This window comes from Topomyia yanbarensis, chromosome 2 (genome assembly GCF_030247195.1).
Source record: "Topomyia yanbarensis strain Yona2022 chromosome 2, ASM3024719v1, whole genome shotgun sequence".
NCBI classification, from domain to species: Eukaryota; Metazoa; Arthropoda; class Insecta; order Diptera; family Culicidae; genus Topomyia; species Topomyia yanbarensis.
In genome coordinates, this window is record NC_080671.1 from 210,798,189 (window position 1) to 210,821,097 (window position 22,909).

At 35.6% G+C, this 22,909-nt stretch overlaps 1 protein-coding gene across 5 annotated transcripts in view; it reads left to right on the forward strand.

The window, feature by feature from the left end:
• Positions 1–611: 611 nt before the first annotated feature.
• The window catches only part of LOC131682828 (heterogeneous nuclear ribonucleoprotein U-like), a 324,249-nt gene continuing 301,951 nt past the window's right edge, over positions 612–22,909 (forward strand). For 4 of the 5 annotated variants that reach the window (XM_058964599.1, XM_058964596.1, XM_058964597.1 and 1 more), the window contains exon 1: positions 612–925. In XM_058964599.1, the coding sequence (XP_058820582.1) occupies positions 766–925 (160 nt within the window). In that variant the 5' untranslated portion in view covers positions 612–765. Of the gene's footprint in view, positions 926–1,352; positions 1,563–22,909 lie in introns of those variants that run through there. The other variant, XM_058964598.1, reaches the window with a different exon arrangement.

Below are 22,909 nucleotides of genomic sequence, written 5' to 3' on the forward strand. Positions count from 1 at the left end.
TGATCAATCACGGGAAACTCACGAGCGGTCAAATAAGCTAAGCTAAGCTGTTAACATACTTTCTATTCCCGTCTCTTTTCTTCTGCTGTGATTTTTATGTATTTTATGTAAGCGTTTAATGAGTGGATAGACCTAATATGTCCAATGCATAAAATTTACAGCAGCAGAAACGAGAGGCAGATGCATAAATAAAATTCTGCGTGTGAGGATGTCAATGTTTCAGTTCTAGTTCTAGTTTGAAACTCCTGTATAAAATAAAACGCTCCTCAACATGCCCTAATTCCGGTCAAACCATTCGGAATTTGATTCGGAATCCTGAATGGAATCAGTGTGAATTCCAGCTCAAATGCAACAACTGATTCCGAAACCGATTGAGTCGGTATCGTTCATTGAACCAATTTGAATGATGTCCAAATAACCGTTCAATAAACGTCCATCGTTGAACCCGTGTTGAACGATTTTGAAACAATTTTTGGACGTCTCAGTGGGCAGCCTTACGATTATTCTCTGGTTCTCTGCGCGGCCGCGTGTCTTTTCTTTATATCAATACTATCGTCTTTGGGTAAAGCTATTAGAGCGGTACGTTGACGTTTACACACACTGCTACAAACCCCAATTTCACTTTTAACTTCTATCGTCGCCGCATTACTTGCTCAGTTGAAAGAAGTTTAGACGCGTGTCTTATTACGACAGTTTTCATTGATTTTGAGTGTTCAAACGCTTGTAACTTTTGTGTGACACAAACGAAGCGTATTACTCGCAAAGATGGACTACAATAAAATGAAAGTTAACGATTTGAAAACGGAATTGGCCTCTCGAAATTTGGATACTAAGGGAGTGAAGGCTGTTCTCGTGGAGCGTCTCAAGGAAGCAATTGAGAAGGAAAACAATGAAAATTCTGCGCTATCGACACCCACCATTGCAGGTATGCAAAAATATTAATTTTACCATACGTCAGTTTAACTGCATTATCAATAGCGGCTAGTTTTCTTAGTAAATGGGACCAGAAAATGGCGCGCCATTTTGAGCTTTTTCATTTCACTTGGCGTGCACCTATGGATTTACGGTTGCATTTTCAAAAGGGCGCAGGCTGGCAAATTTGTATTACAAGTGATGCCAGTTATCCAATATCATGAATATATATTTGTTCCAGTACCAGGAGCAACTTAAAGTACACAAACAAAAGAAAACCGTTTCTGTTTTCTCTTCATTTTTTACCCGGTTAAAACATTCGGGATCCTGAATGAAGTCAGTATGGATTCTAGCTCAAACGCAACAATCGATGGGTAATTGTCTAGTTTAGAGATTTTATGTTTAGAGGTCCATTTTTAATGCGGTTTTTTGCTAAAATGGTGTATTTTAACCTCAATAACCCGAATCGGAGAGCGGAAATGTAATTTTTTTACCAAAGTTTGATAAATTGAAAAAAGTTGTGCTTAATAACGCTCATAACAATCACATACTGCCATAGCAAGTAAGCTTATGGAGCGGAGCTGGTGTGATGCGGGACGAGACGATGACTAACTCCGGCGGAATAGTAAGCAAACCTGTGATCCCTTCGGGTAATTGTCTAGTTTAGAGACTTTATGTTTAGAGGTCCATTTTTAATGCGGTTTTTTGCTAAAATGGTGTATTTTAACCTCAATAAACCGAATCCGAGAGCGGAAATGTAAAATTTATTACCAAAGCTTGCTAAACTGAAAAAATAAGTTTTTAACACTGATAACAATGCCATACTGCCAGAACCATGTGAGCTTATGGTGCGGAGCTGGTATGATGCGGCTTGGCCGCATAGTCGAGGCCAAGGATCCGAAGCGGCGCAAAGCCGCTGAGGATCCGTCGGACGAGTGTTTGATAATCTTTCCGGCGGAATAGCAAGCAAACCTGTGATCTTTTCGTTTGCCCGATTAACTCAAACATAGAGGCTATAGCTAGTTTAAATAAAAATCGATGTGGTGTAGCCACATTAGTCAGTGTTCTTTTATTTATTAACAAAACAAATTGGTTGACGAATATGGCTACGCCACATCGCTTTTTGGCACACTGTCCGACTTCGCTACCGCTCAGTCGGCTTTAAACTAGCTATAGCCCCTATGTTTGAGTAAACCGGGCAAACGAAGGGAGGTAATTGTTCCGAATTGCGGCTTTTTCGAAGAATGGGTAAATTTTTGCGGAAATGGTTCTAAATGGCCTAATTTACACCAATGAAAAAACATCGGTGGGAAAGCTTTAAAGTGGTTTAAACTTGAAAATAATTTGTTCCTAGTAACCGTATTAACAGTGGTATTTCGCATGAGAAAGTGACGTTTGGGGCGAAGGTATTATTGTGCGGTTTGGCAGCATAACCAAGTTCAAGGATTCGAAGCGGCGCAATGTCGCTGAGAATCCGCCGGATGAGGTGGTCTTGTTTTCGCTGTCGAAAGTGTAAACAAACCTGTGAGCCACTCGTTTGCCCGGTATACTCAAATATAGGGGTTATCTCTAGTTTAACACAAACAAAGCGATGTGGCGTAGTCACTTTAGGCAGTGACAATATGTTATTTGTGTTAATAAATACTATCCTATTGTTACTAACTGTTTGAGTATTCAAGTTTCACATTATCCTTTATTCTTCCTTGACCTAATTCAATGTTAACATAACAATTTTCCATGTGCATTTATTGGCAATAAATTACACAGTAATTTGTTGTATTGTTATTGAAACAAATGAAACATTGTTAATGCCTAAGGGCATGTTCAGGAGCGTTTTATCTTATATAGGAGTTTCAAAGTAGAACTGGAACTGAAACATTCACATCCCCAGCAGAGCGTTTTGTTTTATTATTTAGAACAGTTTTGTTTCAAAATTTAAAACTGTTATACGACGCCGTTCTATTTGTTGCTGATTTTAAAACACTTTTAGAACTGTGTTTTAAATACATGCAAAGTTTTCAGCAGAGACACTTAGGCAGGCATGGCGAGACATGAATTTTAAACTGAATAGAAAACCCGTTAAAAGTGCTGCTGGGTACAGAAAGTTCTAGTTTTAAATTTTTTTGTTTTAGGGCATGTTCAGGAGCGTTTTATTTTGTATAGGTGTTTCAAAGTAGAACTGGAACTGAAACATTCACATCCCCAGCAGAGCGTTTTGTTTTATTATTTCGAACAGTTTTGTTTCAAAATTTAAAACTGCTATACGACTCCGTTCCATTTGTTGCTGATTTTAAAACACGTTTAGAACTGGGTTTTAAATACATGCAAAGTTTTCAGCACATACACTTAGACCCGATAGACTGAGGAAAAATAAATTTGAATGCAGTAACGCTGAAGGAATGGCGAGACATAAATTTTAAACTGAATAGAACATCCGCTACAACTGCTGCTGGGGACAGCAAGTTCTAGTTTTAAAATTTTTACTTTTATATAATAGAACTGTCAAAATTATAAATCTAGAACTGAAACACTCCTGAACATGCTCTTATATTATAGAACTGTCAAAATTATAAATCTAAAACTGAAACTCTCCTGAACATGCTCTAATGTGGCTACGCCATATCGTTTTTTTTCGTGCTGTCCAATTTAAACTAGGTATAGCCATTATGATTGAGTACTATTACTTTTTACCATAATTCTTGCTTATTATTCTTTATTTCAAACCTGGCAAAAGTCGAATGTAACTGAAAAATTTCTTTATCCAGTGCTATCATTATCTCATTTTTTTGATATTTTGCGACTTAGTCCGGTCTGATATAACACCGACCACTTGCACTTTTGACATCGAAAACAACACCAACTCGTCCGGCGCATTCTCAGCGGCTTTGCCCAAACGTCACTTTTTCTTGCGCAATAGCACTGTGAGTACGGTTACTAGGAACAGCTTATTTTTTCAGTTTAAGGTGAAGCGATGCCAGAATCACAATAAAGGTTCGGGTATGTTCGGGTTACGTTCAGCAGCTGTGTGCAGCTACCACGTACTATACCGATAGGAGCTGACATGCAAGCAAGGGTATCGTTTAGCAATCAGCTGACTGATTTTTGGTAAGCGTGACCGTCACTCATTCCAGTTGGCCTGGATTCAATTCCAGCCGAGGTCTTTGAGATTCTTCTGAGGTGAAAAAATCTGTGGTCACGTCTTCCTTCGGAAGGGAAGTAAAGCCGTTGGTCCCCGGACCATGGAATTGGTGGATCGATATCTAGTCCAGGTAGTAGAATCACCTCTCTGGCGTCGGTAAAGAAGAAGTATATTCAGCTTTTATATTCTACTAACAAAAATATCCTCCTCCCGTGATACTTGTGGAGTGCGCAGTAGTATATACGGCCTCTAGCAAAAGCAAGTATCGGACTAACCATTCCTTCCCTTTCCTTCCGCGATCTACGTTCGGGCCTGGCCGGCGCCGGTATTGATTAGGATTACCAGGAAGTTGCACATTGAAAGATGTTTCGCTAATCCCAAGCATAATTATCTACTGATTCCCTGTGCAACTTCAGCTAGTCCCGATCGATAACGGAGTAGCAGCCAGGGGTGGTCGCATAAGCTCAAGCTCAGCTGACTGATTTTTGTACCCTGTGTTTCATTTGTTTTGAAGAATAAAAAGGTACAAACGAATCAAAATTTCGCGAAGAGAATCTATTCATCTGCATGACATGCTTACATAGAGTGATACAAATTCTAAGCAATCTGAGATAAGACATTTATGTTACAAACGATTTTGTCTTGCGCACCAAGGCAAGGTTTTGATTTTGACTATGAAATAAAAAGAAGAAGCAAAAACCACGGCAGTCGTTTTAGCTGCAACCTTATGACTCCATTCAGCATGTCCTTAAACTACTTTAAAGCTCTCCCTCTGATTTTTTTCATTTTTTTGTTGTAAAATAAGCCATTTAAAACCATTTCCGACAAAAATAACCTATTTTTCGAAAAAGCAGCGATTCAGGACAATTCTAGAGAAAAATTTCAATAGGACGTAAGTAACATTGAGAGTCTCTCTTTGTTTACTTTCTTTTTCGTTTATTACGACGTCATTACAACACTTTGCACTAATTTTCCAGTACATATCGAAAGCCGACGGTTTTTACTAGAATATTATGCAAACAGTAGAGTAGTAAATGTTGAAATGGTCGAATAATGAACAGAAGAGAATGACTCCAAAGAAAATCTCTCATTGTTACTTACGTCTTATTCTAAATTTTCTCTAAAATTACCCAGTTTTTCCCAAATGACGTATTTTATTGTAAATAAACAGAATCCGAGGTCGGAAACGCAAAAATTTTTAACCAAAGTTTAATAAACTGAAAAAAATAAGTGGTGCTTAGTAACATTCATAACAATGACAGTGCTCTAACAACTGGGCTTACGCAGCAAAGCTGATGTGGTGCAGCTTGGCAGTATATCCGAGGCCAAAGCATATCCGTTGGACGAGGTGTTGAGCAACCCGCCGCTGGAGTTATACTCGTTTGCCCTGTAGTACTCTCGTTTGCCCGGTTTACTCAAATATATATAGCTAGTTTAAAGCCGACTGAGCGGTAGCGAAGTTGGACAGTATGTAGAAAAGGGATGTGCACATGGCGTAACCGCATTAGTCAACCGACCACTGACTAAATTATGTAATGCTCTTAGGGGGTGAAGGGGGTACAAGTTGTGACATATGGGGGAGGGTGAGTAAGTTAGAACGTTACGTAACATGGTTTTGCTGAAGAAAAAAATCTAAGGAATTTGTTAAGTAATACGGGAGGGGAGATAGAGAAATATGTGACAATTTGTTACATGGGGGGAGGGGGAGTTCATATTGGTCATTTTTTGCGTTACGTAATTCATGAACGGTCCCTAATGTGACTACACCACATCGCTTTTTTACATACTGTCAGACATCTCTGCCGCTCAGGCGGCTTTAAACCAGCTACAGCCCCCAGGTTTGAGAAAACTGGGCAAACGAGAAGATTACAGGTTTACTTATAACTCCGGCGGCGGACGGATCAACACCTCATCCATCGGATCCTCAGCGGCTTTGCGCCGCTTTAGATCCCTAGCCTCAGATATGCGGCTAGGTCGCATCACATTAGCTCCGCTGCATAAGGCCAGTTGTTAGATCCAGAATTAAAAATATTCAAATTCATTGAATGAAAATTGATCATATTCAGCCGCATTAAGGTTGCACAGAGAATGCGCAAAATTCGCAAACGAAAAAAGCAGTTTTTTTCCACACCGTATGTCAGATCTTCATAAAAACTGCTTTTTTCGTTTGCGAATTTTGGGCATTCTCTGTGCAACCTTAATTTTCAATATTCAGTTACGCAGCTGAAAACGTCAAACGAACAAACCGCCCATTTTTATCCATGCAAACTTTCATTCGTCTCCGATTATTACACGAAGCGAATGCCCAGCAACGAATCAAACGTGTCCAAGTAGGCCCTAACACAATGTAAGTGATGATGATTGTTGTTTTATATGCTTTACCGTCATTTGAAAACATTTGCATAGATAATTACTGAAATGAATATTATTGTACGATATTAGGTTTCACATTAACCGACATAACCCCGTAACATAACCCCGTAAAATAACATTAACCGACATAACCCAACTGATCCTGGCACCACTGTAAAGTCACATGAGGGAAAAATCTACGCGTTAAACTTTTGCAATTTTCTTATGGTTTTTTGTCGTTCTTAATCATAAAAAAGTGTTCTGCGGCTGCAATAAGCCTAAAACATTTAGAAAGTGTTGAAAACACCTGTGAAGTGGAACAAAAAGCCGTTTTTTCACTTTTATAAATTTACTCGGCGAAAACGTAAAATGTGTTAGTGTGTTATTGAATTTTTTGTGTTAAAAACTTATTTGTCTTAAAATACCTCTAACTCAAAAAGTATACCTTGTATACAAATCTTTTAGATCCATTGGGAAGGTGAGAAAATTTCCCATTGAGTGATGCCCTCACATGTTTCAGCTAATGAGATTAAGTAACCTTTTCAAAGTAATTTATTTAAAATTTATCAAACATAGTGGAATTAAATGGAAGAAAATCTTTAAAACATTATTATCATGTAAATAATGAATCTCAGCAAGTTCAACAATTTGTTCTTTGACTCCATACAATTACCTATTTCAACCAAGTTGAATTCGAGTAAATCCTTTCTTGGGCATATATTTCTTATCTTGGAGATCCGAAAAATGCAAAAACAAAAATATTAATTTTTTTATAAATTTTGCGCTGTTAGACTCCCTTAAGGGGAACTTAAACTAAATAATCAGAAAAGGTTGCGCGGCTATATCTAAGGACCAAGGATGCAAAATGTCTACCTTTTCTGCGGCTGTATTTTTTCTGCCTACATTCTCATTTCTCTTTTGACGCTGCTGTCGTTCGCTATTGCAGGACGCCCAGTGCTGTACGGCAGTCTGTAAGCAAAGCAGTAACATGACAAAGAAATACTGCCCCCAGTACAGCCACCAGACGCGGGCGGTACAGCTTCTCTTTGCTTATTTTACACTTTTAATATTTTTAATCTATTCAATATTTTCAATCAAAAACGACTACAATAAATGCGGTTCGTTTACGCCACGACCGGCATCATCGCTTTCGTGTGTGGGCCTCTCCCTTTCACTATGCACAGAAAAATGTACAAAGCGAGAGAACAAACTTTACTACGCCACACTCTCACCGAGCAGTCGGAGTACAGCAGCAAAACAAAAATGTATTCTACTGCTCCACGGGAAAATGTACTCGGTATGGCTACCGTTCTGGCAAGAGCTGTAGTGAAGCGTCGCTGTAGCGGGCTGTACGGCTTGTGCAAATGTAAATATACCGAAAAAAATGTAGTTTACCAGTACCTTTGGCATCCCTGCTAAGGACCATAGAAGAATATTTTAAGAGCTTCGGTTTATTAAAAAGAGAAAAATATAGGATGATGAGCCTATTTGCGCCATGTTTCTATTATCACCCTACCCATTTGAAGCCGTTGGTTAGAGCAGTGTCTGCCATCTTTGTTTAACGCATTGAGTCAAATGGTAGCGCAACAATAGGGGCACTCGTTTCGAGTTTTCAATGTGCTCAAACACGAGAATAAGGATCTTTAGGAGTGTGCGGTTTAATGCATATTCTGATGCAGATTAGTACCGTGAGTTAATATCTCAGTCCTTTTTCAATTTTTTGGGTTTTTTGAAAAAAACATTTTTTAGTTTGTTTCCAAACCCATGCGACTTGCACGATCAGAGCTACCATAGTTTGCAGATGAAACTTGGGATGGCAGGCTGCTAGCAGATTGAAAAAGTGCCAGATCATGCTGTGTGGGGTGCTGTCCCGGTTAACAATGAGGCGAACGAGATATTTGCAGATACGTCATTTAGTAGGACAACTGTCAGTTTGCTGGTTGAATTTAATTTGGTTTTTTTTAATTTAAAATCATACAAAAATAAGGTTTAAAAATGATATGAGTGTACTCGTAAGGACACCCGCTATCAATACATATGAAAAACTGGAACATTTTTTTTCCAAATTAAAGATCCCTATTTTACTGTTTTCAATGCATTTGTGTTCTTAACATCGAAGCAAAGCGTTTGATGTCCATTTTTGCGCATTCCATTGATTGTAAGGCAAGAAATTATCGAATTAGTGAGGCACCTTGCTTAGTATGGTGAAAATAGGCTCATCACCCTATGTCCCGATTTTATCAATGTCCCTGTTTTATCAGCTTAAAATTCACCAAGGGGATGATAAAAACGGGTCTTTACTGTACAGTAATGTTTCGATTATATCACGCCTAGTTATATTTATTTATAAATACATACTGACTTACATATGCATTAGGGTGTCCCAAAATGATATCATGTTAAAAAAGTCATCGGGCTCACTTCTTAAATGAAAGGTTAGGGTATTAGGACCACTTTCTTCTTCGGAGTGAGTTTGCTAAAACGCTTCCTACTGGTGGCGACTTTTGATTTTTTGAAAAATGGGCCGATTTTGGATAAAATTTCAAATTTATGCCTGTTTAAGTGGTCCTGAACTGTCTTAGATTTTTTTCAGCATTTTTTTATTTTTCTGGAGATCCAAACGGAGAAGTTTGGTTAGTTAATTTGTACAAATTTTGAATTATAAGAGCGGCAGGGCCATTAAAACTTAGTAAAAAGTGAAATTTTTGGTGTTCTTCAGTATTTTTTCTTCAAAACTGGGTATCTACCAAATTTTGAAAGTACAGAAAACACTTTATATAGTTGAGCCGAACTCGGGGGCGTAATTCTGCTGAAGAAAGTGTATAGCTATGGCTAATGGTGTATGAGTTATTTAAGTTTTTGTTAGATTACCTTTGACATTTTTAGCAATGTATCAAAAATAATTCTGTTCCAAAAAGTAAATCAGTTCAAATGTGCTTTGATCACACATTGTTTTTCGAAAAATAGAAGGAAAATTTTGAAAAATGACGTTTTCTGTACGTCTTTAGTATGTCAGGACGAGGTTTAATGAGCATCTGATGATTTTTTTTGTAACTTAAATTATAAAAATAATAACTTTGCTAATGACGCCAAGTCTAATTATTTTTTGAAGAGTTAATTCTCCATAATTACTTCTAGGAGGCATCTTCAACAAAACGATTATGTCAGAAGATGCGCTGTATTCTGTTGTAAAACTTTTTCGAGGATATTTGCCCTGAATTTGACTATATCGGAATTATGTGATCTAAACAGTAAATATCAGTTTTTCAACACTCACCTCACTCTTCTGCATTTTTCTCCACTTCAAAGTTCCTAACATGAAAATAAGACTTTATATACAAAATGTAAGTACGTTAATTAATTCAGCCTTCAAATATACGCCATAACTTGCCATTAACTCGACATATTTGTTTAATTTTAGTGATTTTCAAACCCGCTAGGTGGCTATTAATATAGAAAATATTTTTAAAAAAAATTGTCAAATGCTCATAAAAACCGATTCTGATGTACTAGAGACAAGCGAAAAACGGCATTTTTCATCATTTTCCTTCTATTTTCCGAAAAATAATATGCGGACTAAGCCCACTTAAGTTGTTTTATTTTGTAGAACAGTGTTATTTTTTATGAATATCATAAAATGTCAAAAGGTTATTTAACAAAAACGTAAATAACTTATACCCCATTGGCCGTAGCTACACACTTTCTTCAGCAAAATTACGCCTCTGAATTTGGCTCAACTATATAAAGTGTTTTCTGTACTTTTAAAATTTTGTGGATACCCAGTTTTGAAGAAAAAATACTGAAAAGCACCAAAAATTTCACTTTTTACTAAGTTTTAATGGCTCTGCCGCTCTTATAATTCAAAATTTGTACAAACTAACTAACCAAACTTCTCCGTTTGGATCTCCAAAAAAATAAAAAATGCTGAAAAAATATCTAAGACAGTTCAGGACCACTTCAACAGGCATAAATTTGAAATTTTATCCACAATCGGCCCATATTTCAAAAAATCAAAAGTCGCCACCAGTAGGAAGCGTTTTAGCAAACTCACTCCGAAGAAGAAAGTGGTCCTAATACCCTAACCTTTCATTTAAGAAGTGAGCCCGATGACTTTTTTAACATGATGTCATTTTGGGACACCCTAATATGCATACTAAGATACGTAGATACACATATGTATATACACAGAAATATGCATACATATATGGATATATAAGCGTGATATAATCGAAACATTACTGTATAGCAATATCCATTATCCAAAAGTAGGGTTTTAGGACGATTCATAATTTGTTCTTAAACATCTATCTTTTCTCATTTTTTAGTAATTTCATCGTTAAACTTTTCCTGTGATTGACTTGCAAATACTTTAAAGACTATAATCTAAAAAATATACTCTATATCGTTATTTGCAAGGTTTCATTCGAAAGCTGAGAAAATTTTCTATCGATGTATGCACGAATTAAGGGTACTAAATGACTTTTTACTAGTAAAACTGTTCACAATTAGCGTTTTTCGAGGATTTTTGTAACTATTCTAATTATTAATCTACAAAATTAATCGTTACTATTGTTCATTTGGTGCCCCTTAATATTCTCTATAACTTGTTATTTGACGCTTTATCCATATCTCTTTTCCTTTCGCTGCTATTGAATAATTAACATAGCATGATCTCACCACAAATGTAGTGGGTTCTAAATCGTCGTTTTTGCATATGAAACGATGTGATAAAAATAATTTTGCGTCGAAACGAAAATAGGTAATTGTATGGAGTCAAAGAACAAATTGTTGAACTTGCTGAGATTCATTATTTACATGATAATAATGGTTATCCTTATCATTTACTATTTTAAGAAAATTATATATATATATATATATATATATATATATATATATATATATATATATATATATATATATATATATATATATATATATATATATATATATATATATATATATATATATATATATATATATATATATATATATATATATATATATATATATATATATATATATATATATATATATATATATATATATATATATATATATATATATATACTCAAGTTTTTTTTTACGCGGATTTTGAAATTTACGCGGTTTTCATTTACGCGGATTTTGAAATTTACGCGGTTTTCATTTACGCGGATTTTGAAATTTACGCGGTTTTCATTTACGCGGTTTTTGAAATTTACGCGGTTTTCATTTATGCGGATTTTGGAATTTACGCGGTATCCATCAATGAGGTTCCCTTTATCGCGGATTCTTAAATTTAAGTGGTCTTCATTTACGCGGATTTTGAAATTTACGCGGTTTTCATTTACGCGGATTTTGAAATTACGCGGTTTTCATTTACGCGAATTTTGAAATTTACGCGGTTTTCATTTACGCGGATTTTGAAATTTACGCGGTTTTCATTTACCCGGATTTTCATTTACGCGGCTCATTTACCCGGTTTTCATTTACGCGGCTCGTATCCCCCGCGTAAAAAAAAACCTGAGTGTATATATATATATATATATATATATATATATATATATATATATATATATATATATATATATATATATATATATATATATATATATATATATATATATATATATATATATATATATATATATATATATATATATATATATATATATATATATATATATATATATATATATCAACTAACGGTCTCCATAACAACGTTTGTTACACTAACATTCCTTTCCTTCCCCGATGACTGTAAGGACGTGGCCGGCGCCGTTATTGACATTCCAAAGTATAGAACACTCGAAACGTGCACATTGAGAATGGATAGCTACTCCCAAGCCCCATTCGTTGATTCTCTGTGCAAATTCGCTTGTTCTGGTCAATCACGGAGTAGCAACTACGAATTGTGCGTCATCATGCTCATGCTCAATAAAAATTTACCACAGTAACCCTACATACCTCAAAACTTATGGTCGCGTAGCTTATTTTGTAACAAACAGCTTTGTTGAAGAATGCATACTGATTGGAGGCTCTCCGAAAAAGTTATTTAACTTTGAAGACCAACCGATTTTTTGTAATCTCCTATTCTAAGCTTGCGCGAGAAGGAGAGGGAACTCATAACTTCATAAGACAATATCTTTTTACTGCAAAATCGGATCAATTGGCAATGTTCGGAGTCGGCAATGTTGATGCTTACACCTTAAGCTATAAATCTGCAGATTTTGGGATGCACAACATGATACTGGCATTTTTTACTGAATTTTTTGTTTCTATTTCCAATTTTTCATATATTTTCCCATACAAATTTGAAAACTCTTGTGAGTGAACTAGAGTTTTCAGAAAAAGCTCATATTTGACAAATGGTATGTGAAGCCAATTACCGCTTGATTTAACAGGGTTCCGAAAAATAGTCAGTTGTTGCCGGTCTAATGTGTATACATGATGAAGAATTATTCCTTTCAAGCCATTTGCTGTGCAATGCTTCGCAGGCGCTATTTAGTCGTGAAGCAACATCATCCAAAGAAATTTTTGCCGGTGAGAGCCAAGCTACAAGTACACTGTTTGTCATAACGTAAATTATTTGATGAAGCAAAATTTGATCAAATAAACGTGTTTGACAAACAAATTTGACGGGACCAGTACACGAGATCAACTGTTTAACAAACTTTTTTCATCAAATATTTGCATTGATGCGTTACCGGACGTTACGCCTAATATTGTTTGACAAAACTAATAAAACAAGTTTGATGTATCAGTACACTGTTTGTCAAATATATTCAAACCGGTGTATACGACAAACAAATCGCCATGCGAAAAAAATTTTATGCTGTTTGAACTTCATGAATTTTCAAGAGTGCAAACACATGAAATATTTGTGTTAGTGCAGGGATGCCAAATGATTTTTCAGAAAATTTGTTTTATTTTTATAAAAACTGGAATTGTCAAAGCAACTATATCGCACTACTTTGTTCGTGATTATGCAGAGCAAGGTGTTTAGAGTTCTAAGGTGTTTCGTCTTCGGCAGTAACTAGGTGAGAAGTGAGATAAGCGTGTAACTGGCTGCGGGGGTGAAAAATGACAGCAAACAACTTTGTGTGCAAACTGGAATCCAAGCAATCATATATCAAGACGAATGTTTCATCACTAGTACCTAGTAAACAATGTTGTTGGTTGTCGTTTTTAAAACCAGATGAAAATCAATAGTTTTGGGCATTTCCAATGCACAGAGGGGTCCACCAATGTGTCAAAAAAAATCAACTTTATGAGAGTGAGTTTTATATTGAATTGAACGGCAGGTTGTTGGCAGACCTAAATCAATAGTTTTGGACATGCTCAATGCACATGAGGGTCCGTCGATGAATCAAAATGGAAAATTTTTCAACTTTATGGGTGTGAGTTTTATATTGAAGATTAAGTTGTTGGCAGATGAAAATTAATAGGTTTAGTGCCGCATAATGAGAGTATTCCAAACTAATGTGTCACCATCGGGCAGTCCTTGACATCTCGAGCAACTTTGCTGAAGACTTCCCCCTTCTAAATTACCTTCATTTGTAGATACTGAAATAAAAACGATTTTAATCCACCCAACAGTGTGATGAGACATTTCTTATAACTCTTATCACTCTCTTCGGATATTATTGAGAACATTTAGAACTTTATGCTTCGCGATGTTTTTGATAACACATACTACATAGGATAGTGGCAGGACTCAAAGAATCGCTCAAATCAGCATAGGACAACATCAGTGCTAGAAATCTCAAACCAAATCAATGGGAAAGCGAAAAAATGGCCCATAAAATAGACATACCAACGAATTATTGTTAATGCTCTGTTAATAAAATATCTAAATTGTGGTGGGAAAACTGAATTTTCCTAAAGGGGTTATATATTGTACTGAGCCAAAAAAATCGAAATTTTTTTTGAATCGATTTGAAGTTACACTTTACTCAAATTTCCAACGCGACTGAGAACTAATCAACGCTTTTTCTTGAAAAGGGCGATACTAGCAGTGATACCATTCAAAGAAAATCAACAGTGAATATTTCCAGACTTGGTTTTATTTCCTATTTAAGAACTATTGTGTTTTTTACATCCCAGATTGCATGATTCAGTGATCGTAACCCAAAACTTCATAAAGTATTTGAAATCATTAAATTAAAATTTGTTTTTACTATTGAAATTGACAAAATGATAGTATCGCCCCTTTGGCGATTGTTTACTTTTTCGGTCCCACCTATCAGCATTGAAGTATCGCCCTTACGTTTTTTTTACAATAAGCACCGTTTTACACCACCGATTTCGTCCGGGTTTTTTCAACAGCGATCATTGTTACTATTTACAGCTGGTATCAGCTTGATAATCCTAAAAAAATACGAAAATAACAGTTTCGCCTCTAAACTGCTAGCAAAAAAGTATCGCCCTGTTTGTTTGCATGGAGCGTGGAGGGCGAAACTTTAAATAAACAAACAAAAATACAGTTTCGCCCGTTGTATTTTTTGCTGTAGTTTAAGAAAGCAATATCGTAGAATCCAAATTTTTAGGTTAATTTGTAGCGTTTCAAAGCCCTCATTCGCATGTATGAAAAAAAGCCTTATGTTTACATTTGTAAGTATCGCCCTTTTCACAAAAAAGAGTTGAAATGAAATCGCAGCTCCTGATATCACGCTATCTCTGAAGTGCATGCCTGCATAGTTCCAAATTTTACTTCGACATCGACTTTTTCTAAAGGTGACTTCCCAGTAGTATCCTTGATTTGAATTATTATCACTAATCCTAATGCCAAAGAACAAATAAAAACCTCTCGAAAACGAACCGTTTGGGAAAATTATCATCATTACTGGAATTTTCATTTTCACGAATCTTTTCGATAACCTTCCGTCACTTGCGTTAATGCACTGGGTGCACAGTGCTCTGAAAATCTAGCGAAATTGTCTTAGGGCACCAGCGGGTCTAATTCAGAGCTATCTGTGCGGCGAGTTAAATCTGTAAAGAATACTAAAAAATAATTTCTATTCCATAATTTTCAGTTCAGCAATTCGAGAGATCGTGCTAACCGCAAGCCATGAAAAATAGACTACGTTGTGAAGTGATGGTCACTATTTATTAAAAAATCACGGTTAAATAAAAAATAAAACTATTAAAAAATTTCAAATAGTTTATAATTTTCACAAACTTATTAGGAAAAATTGTTTAATAACCTTTCGTAATATTGTGTAGAAATTTTTTTTTCTCTATCTGCAAGTATTTTCTCTATCTGCAACATATAAACCCTTAAGTATACCAATTAATTGGTATACGAATTGGAATAGGTTCGCCAAATTTATAAAATAACCCCTTGAAAACTATCTAAAAATGTTGTAGTTCGATGCAATAAAAAATCTCCAAAAATGAAATGTACCTATTAATGTGAAACATAGCGAATAATACATAAAATAAAGACCCATTTTTACCATTCTCATGGTGTATTTTAGGCTGACAAAATGGGGACACTGACTGAATCGGGCAATTTTTTTTTTCTTTATAATAAACTGAAGCTGTTAAAATATTCTCGTCCCTTGATGTAGTCTGATAACTATTTCTGATTATGATGAACTTTTTATTTTCACATATCTTCATGATAAGGAAAACATGCTCAAGAAAGGATTTACTCGAATTCAGTCTTGTTTGTCTGCTAGAGCCCATCAAACATATGTTCATATTTGGCGGATAAAATCGGGGTTTCAATGTGTTATAATAGATATTCAGCATTCGAAGAAGTTTCTTTTGGACGAGTGTAGAAAGACTTTGTTTCTACTTACTTGAAATCAGCGGCGTAGCCAGAAATTCGGTTTGGTGGGGGTTTGGTGAAAATCGATCATACTGTCCAAACGGCATAATTCCGAAACCGTAATTTTTGAAGTTTTAAAATTATGCAGAATTAATTTTCAGAAAATAGTAACAGAGTTCGTGTTTTTAGCGAATTTGTTAAGACTTTATTGTAGTCATGAATATTAACCTGAGAAAATTCACCATAAATACTTCTTGGACGATATACCGTCAAAATTATTTTATCAAATGATGCGCTGTTTAACGTTTGTAAAATTCATCGAAGATACTAAACCTCCGAAATTGGCGGTTTCAAAATGATGCTATCTTGACCTTAAATTACTGTTTTTAAACATTTGACCTATACATATAATTGGTCATACAACAAAAATAAAATGCTCATCAAAATCGATCAGGACCTGCTAGAGTCGAATGTAAATCGTCATTTTTCATAAATTTCTCTCTACATTCGAGAAGTGTTATTCTCGTTATTAATCATATTACGTTTTCGTCTCAACTCGACGCATTCCCAAAATAAAAACCTGTTTTAATCCACCTAGTGGTGCAATTGTGCTTGTCTCATTTGTCCAGACTACGATTCCATGGTTGGTTATGTTCAATACAATGCTGGAAATGAATATTACATGTTCAGTACGATTTGCACATACGTACAATGGATCGACAGCCACGATCTTGAAATACTATGTGATACTGAAACATCGCTTAAAACCAGCGGCGGATCATAGAGAAGGATCCGGGAGATCCGGGTCCTGCCGAAAATTTTCAACTTGTTAAGAAATTTTAAACTAGTTTTAATTTTAAAGTAGCAACCCCTCACGGCATACTCCCTCCGGGCCGGTATAATTGACGATTTTAAGAGTGATTGCATAACCTTTCTATATGAGAAAGGCAAAAATGTACCAAAGTCCAAAGAAGTCAATTTTTGTCAAACATCTCAATGTTTCATGCATTTTAAAGTCATTTGGCATCAAAAATACAAATTTGATTTTGAAAATTTTTCATTTCAGTTTATATGGGAATTTGCTGTGTGATTGCACTCTTCAACTCGTAACTCCAGAACCGGAAGTCCAATCAATAAAAAAATTGAATAGCAGCTGATGGGAAGGCTGTACCTTTCATTTGAGACTAACTTTGTGCAAATCGGTCCAGCCATCTCTGAGAAACAGAGGTCACATTTTTTTCCACATACACACATACATACACACACAAACACACATTTTCCGATCTGGACGAACTCAGTCGATTGGCATATGACACTCGGCTCTCCAGGTTGGGATTAGATTGACGAATTCAAGAGTGCATGACAAAGGCAAAAACATTTTTAGCAAAGTTGAAAGTTATGCATTTTTTTGGTGAGCAGTTCTATGTTTCATAGACATTAAATCAATTTTAACTTCGCTTCCTATTAAATAAAGACCCTTACTACAGTACATTTCTTCAAAAACAAGCGCAATTTGAAAATAAATCCGATGATTATTATTGATTACAGAACTCTGGAATTTTCTATTGGAATGTTTTCAGGCAGGAATTTGATATTGATGCTATTAGACAACTGTGAAATCAAGACCAATAGATCAGTTACATATCAGGATCCCATAACGACAATTTATCAAAAGTCCTCATGAAGTTTACAACAACAGGTTATCAATCTACGGATCAGATAATTGTTATTGTAATATTGAATTAAATCAGTCTGCATCAATAAATTTTCAACTTCAATCCAATATTTTTTTTTGGAGTGGGGGGGGGTTGTATGGTGTTAAACCCCAAAACCTTCTCTTGGCTACGCCGTTGCTTGGAGTTATTTATTTCGCTTCTCATTTTCCGATATGTTTCAGATCGATCCGATGGTTATAAGTTAGAAAAATTGCAGTCAGAAGGTTCGCACAAATGAACATTTTTGTACTGATAAGTTATCAAGTTCCTTCCAGACAACTTGGAAGTGTTCGGTGATTATTTCTAGCGGTTGTAGATAGTAAAATGAAATACAACATTCGTTTAATCGAAATAATGTTTAGCTTATTTCAATGGATTATTACTATATTGAACAATAAATAGGCGACACAGAGTAATCAACAAACAACAAGCCATAACTTTTAAAGTATTCAAAATGGATATTTGAAGTCTTCAGCAAAGTTATTCGCAAAAGTAAGAGCTACAAATTTGCTGAAGACATCATTTCGATATAATCACTTCCAAGAAAATTTGTGAAAATATCTCACTCATATGGGGATTAATCAGCAAAAACACAATACTAAAAGAAAGGGCATATTACCTCCATTAAATTCTCCGAAGATACTATTGATCTAAAATAAGCCGTTTTGGCGTTAATAATAGATTACATGTTTTTGGTCATATTTCTGGCAATGGGAAATGATAAAAATCTTTCGTCCGCATTTAATGTTAACTATCTATTTTGATACTAGTCCGATTTCAACAATCTATAGCTTGTTCGAAAGGTATTCGTTAAAGCTGTCTAAAAACATATAAATTGTTAATCTATATTGTCAATTTTGGCAGATAATTTGAAAAAACTGCAAAAAACGCCATTTTTACGCATTTAAACATTCATATCTTGGAAACTAAACATCAGAATCAAAAACAAATTAATAGCGTTCATACTGTTTTTTAGCTATTTCATTTAAAATTGTTTTGGATAAGATCGGTTCAGCCATTGCTGAGAAACACGAATGAGAATTTGTCCGTTACATACACACACACACACAGACATTGTCCCAAATCGTCGAGCTGAGTCGATTGGTATATAAGACTCGGCCCTCCGGGCCTCGGAAAAAATCTTGAAAGTTTGAGCGAATTCTATACATCTCTTTTATAAGAAATGTAAAAGGTGTATGCTCACTAGCGCCGCTTAGCGGGTGATATCCAATTTAATCGTTACTCGGAAACTTTACAGAAAACATCATTTTCCTAAATTATTAAACTTTCGTGACCAAACATCACCTAATATGTACTGGAAGTTGTATTCTCCCTAGTGTCGCCTAGTTGCTGAATTCTGAAATTATCTATTCGCCTTCAGGCAACACTCAACACTGATGAATATTGCCGAAGACACCACACTTCTAAATTATCATGATCTCGAGATATAGAAATTGAAAAAATAGTACATGCTCACTAGCGCCGCCTGACGGATCTATTTCAGTTTGATTTGCCCGTAATCGCGTAGCCCTTGACCTCTTCTAGAACATTGCCGAGAACACCATCTTTCTAAGTTATTAGACTTTTGAGATGTATCATATTCTATAATGTACTTTAATGTGGTACGCCATCCAGAAGCTCTTGACTTTCTGGACAAATCTTCATCCTTCAAAATAATCAGTGTTTCGATATATTCCATGTTAAGGGGGGGATAAGGGTTTCACCGTAAAAAAACAGTTTTTGTGTTTCGAATTCATCTCGTCAGTAACTAGCACCATCTGGGTGTCTAGTTAGACGATGTATCTAAACTAGTACCCAAATTAGCACTAGTTACACACAAAAAAAATCCAAACAGTTCGCACGACACATGTGAACGTTCAAAGCCACTGACTTGTCCTGGGAAGCAAATACAGAAGCTCAGGTTTGCTGACGAGAAAGCGAAAACGAACTCTTGTCTTTTGGCTCGGGAGCCAAACGCCTGGCATTATGCAATCTTAAATTCCCATAAGGGAAAATTGGGCTGAACCACTTTGTGCATTAAGGGCACAAAACCTAACTTAAAGTAAGTTTTATTTTTTGTGTTTCGAATTCATCTCGTCAGTAACTAGCACCATCTGGGTGTCTAGTTAGACGATTTATCTAAACTAGTACCTAAATTAGCACTAGTTAGACACAAAAAGAATCCAAACAGTTCGCACGACACATGTGAACGTTCAAAGCAACTGACTTGTCCCGGGAAGCAAATACAGAAGCTCAGGCTTGCTGACGAGAAAGCGAAAACGAACTCTTGTCTTTTGGCTCGGGAGCCAAACGCCTGGCATTATGCAATCTTAAATTTCCATAAGGAAAAATTGGACTGAACCACTTTGCGCATTAAGAGCGCAAAATTTAACTTAAATTAAGTTTTATTTTTTGTGTTTCGAATTCATCTCGTCAGTAACTAGCACCATCTGGGTGTCTAGTTAGACGATGTCTCTAAACTAGTACCCAAATTAGCACTGGTTAGACACAAAAAAAATCCAAACAATTCGCACGACACATGTGAGGACACAAATTCTGGAAATTTCGGTTGAATTTTCCCAAATTTAACAAAAACCGATTGATGCACGTTCTTTTAAGACTAAAGTGTATTTCAAAGTACTTACTTTTGACTTTACTACCAAGAGCTTCGTAACTTTTTGAAATCAAATCAAAACTGAAACTGCTCTAACATAACTCAATCTCTCCGCTCATCATACCGGCTTGAACCTCCGTTCGAACCGGTCACAAATCTTGATAGCTCCTGGTTTACCTAGAGTTTTTCAACTGCAACCGTCTTTCTCAAGGCTACCTATATTTTCGCTCGATCAGTCTTTCTCAAGACTACCTATATTTTTTCGACAGTTAGTCTTTCTCAAGACTACCTACTTTTTCTACTCAATCAGTCTTTTTCAAGACTAAAACATTTTTCAAGAACAATTCAGCCTAAAGAAATATTTCATTCTTCCAACATGCCTGGGTCCTCCCAGAATGGCCGTGTGCCAAATATTAAAAATAAAGGAAAAACAATGGCTTCTCCACCCGATAATTCAATTAATTGCAGCAACTCATTCGATGTTTTATCCGAATGTGAAGATAACGAAATTTGTAAATTTCTTCGCATTGTGCACAATGCCTTTCGAACTGAGCTTTCGACGTTCCTTCCGGACGTGAAAGTCTCTTTTCAGATTGGCCGAAAAGGAGAATGTCGAGCGGAGGAATTGATTGGCCACAAACAACTACTCCAGTATCTTACGGAGAAGTTATATACATTTTATTCATATGATTTCAAGACAGATAGACCATTCAAGGCTGTCTTGAAAGGGTTACCACAAGGTCAAAGTTTGAATGAAATATCCAACGAATTGAAAAATTTACTTGGCTTTTCTCCTTCACAAGTTATTCTTATGAAGAAAAAGACTAGCGGCGATAACACGCCAGTACGCTCGGGAATTAACCAGGAGCTTTATTTAATTCATTTTAACCGTAATGAGGTTAATAATTTGAAAGTATTTGAAAAAGCACGTTTTATGTTCCACGTGCGAGTAAAGTGGGGACATTATAGACGACATGGGGACAGAATTCAAAATCTGACTCAGTGTCGTAGATGTCAAGGCTTTGGGCGTGGTACAAAAAATTGTCATTTGGATTCCAAATGTATGATCTGTGGTGATAAGTCGCACACGAAAGATACTTGTTCGGTGAAAAAACAACAAAAAGTTTCAAATGCGCTAATTGTAGCGAAAATCATAAATCGAATTTCTGCGGTTGTCCTGTTCGAGAAAAAATTATAAATTCTCGTTCTAGACAACAAAAACAGCAAATAAAAATGTACCTAGTTCTTCAGGTACACTTCAAGAAAACATGTCCAAACGTGTTAATCCGATTCAAAATAGATTAACAACTTCTTCTACCTCCGTCACACCGTCCTACAATGTCATCTTATGCCTCAGTGGCAGGTAACAAGGCCAAAATAACGGTTACCACGCCCTCAATCTCGTTTGCACCCAACGCTTCCTTTAGTCCAATGGATCTAGGTAGCGTAACGGAAGAAAAATTAAAATTCTTACAAGAATCTATGATGCAGCTTATGATTTCTATGTTAAATTCTACCTCCATGTTTGAAGCTTTTCAAACTGGGTAGGAATTTGCTAACAAAATTGTAATGAAATTAAAGTTTAACAATGACTTTAAATAATCATTTAAATTTATTAAATTAGAATACTTCGTTCATTAAAAACGTGCGAAGACGAATTTTTCGACTTCTTGAGGATACATCGTCGCTGTTGTGCTATCTTATGACAAGCGCCATTTTGCACATTTCGAGAAAAACGATTTTTAAAGTTTGAGATTTAATATCATGAAACTTATAAATGGTAGCAACAATTCAGAGAAGACAATTGATGCTTCTACCTATTCTGTACTAATCTCTCAAATATTACGAAGATCGGTTGACTATGTTGCGAGTTTTCACTAAAAATATAAACAAAAGTCGCACTCACACGTGTCATAGGTGTGTATTGATGAAAAAACTTGTATGACGTGTCATAATCGTGCATGGAAAATTTTCCAAAGAAAAAAATCACCAATTATGAACTTTTATTCATATCTTTGGCTTCATTTGGTCTATAAACAATCGGTTAGATGCATTTTGAAGGAAATGAGTCAGGGAATCTAGAAAAAATAGTTATTTTTAGTTACAGTGTTGCCAAATAGGCAATATTTCCAGTTTAAAGCTAAAACTGCGTTTTTCTCCCAATACATGTATTTTTCTTTTGAAAATTATTATGCCATTGTGTTCCTACGACATTTTTACACATAAAAGCTACCAAAAATTTTATTACAACTTGAGCCAATCCCAAGATATAATGATTTTAAGCAAAAAACTCACAATTTCTAATCACTTTTCTCGCTATATTTCAGTAACCAAGCAAAATTTCAAAATTCTGGAAACGCCGTAATGTGGCATATCTAACTCAGTTTACCCCAAAATGGCGTTTGTCATAAGATAGCACAACA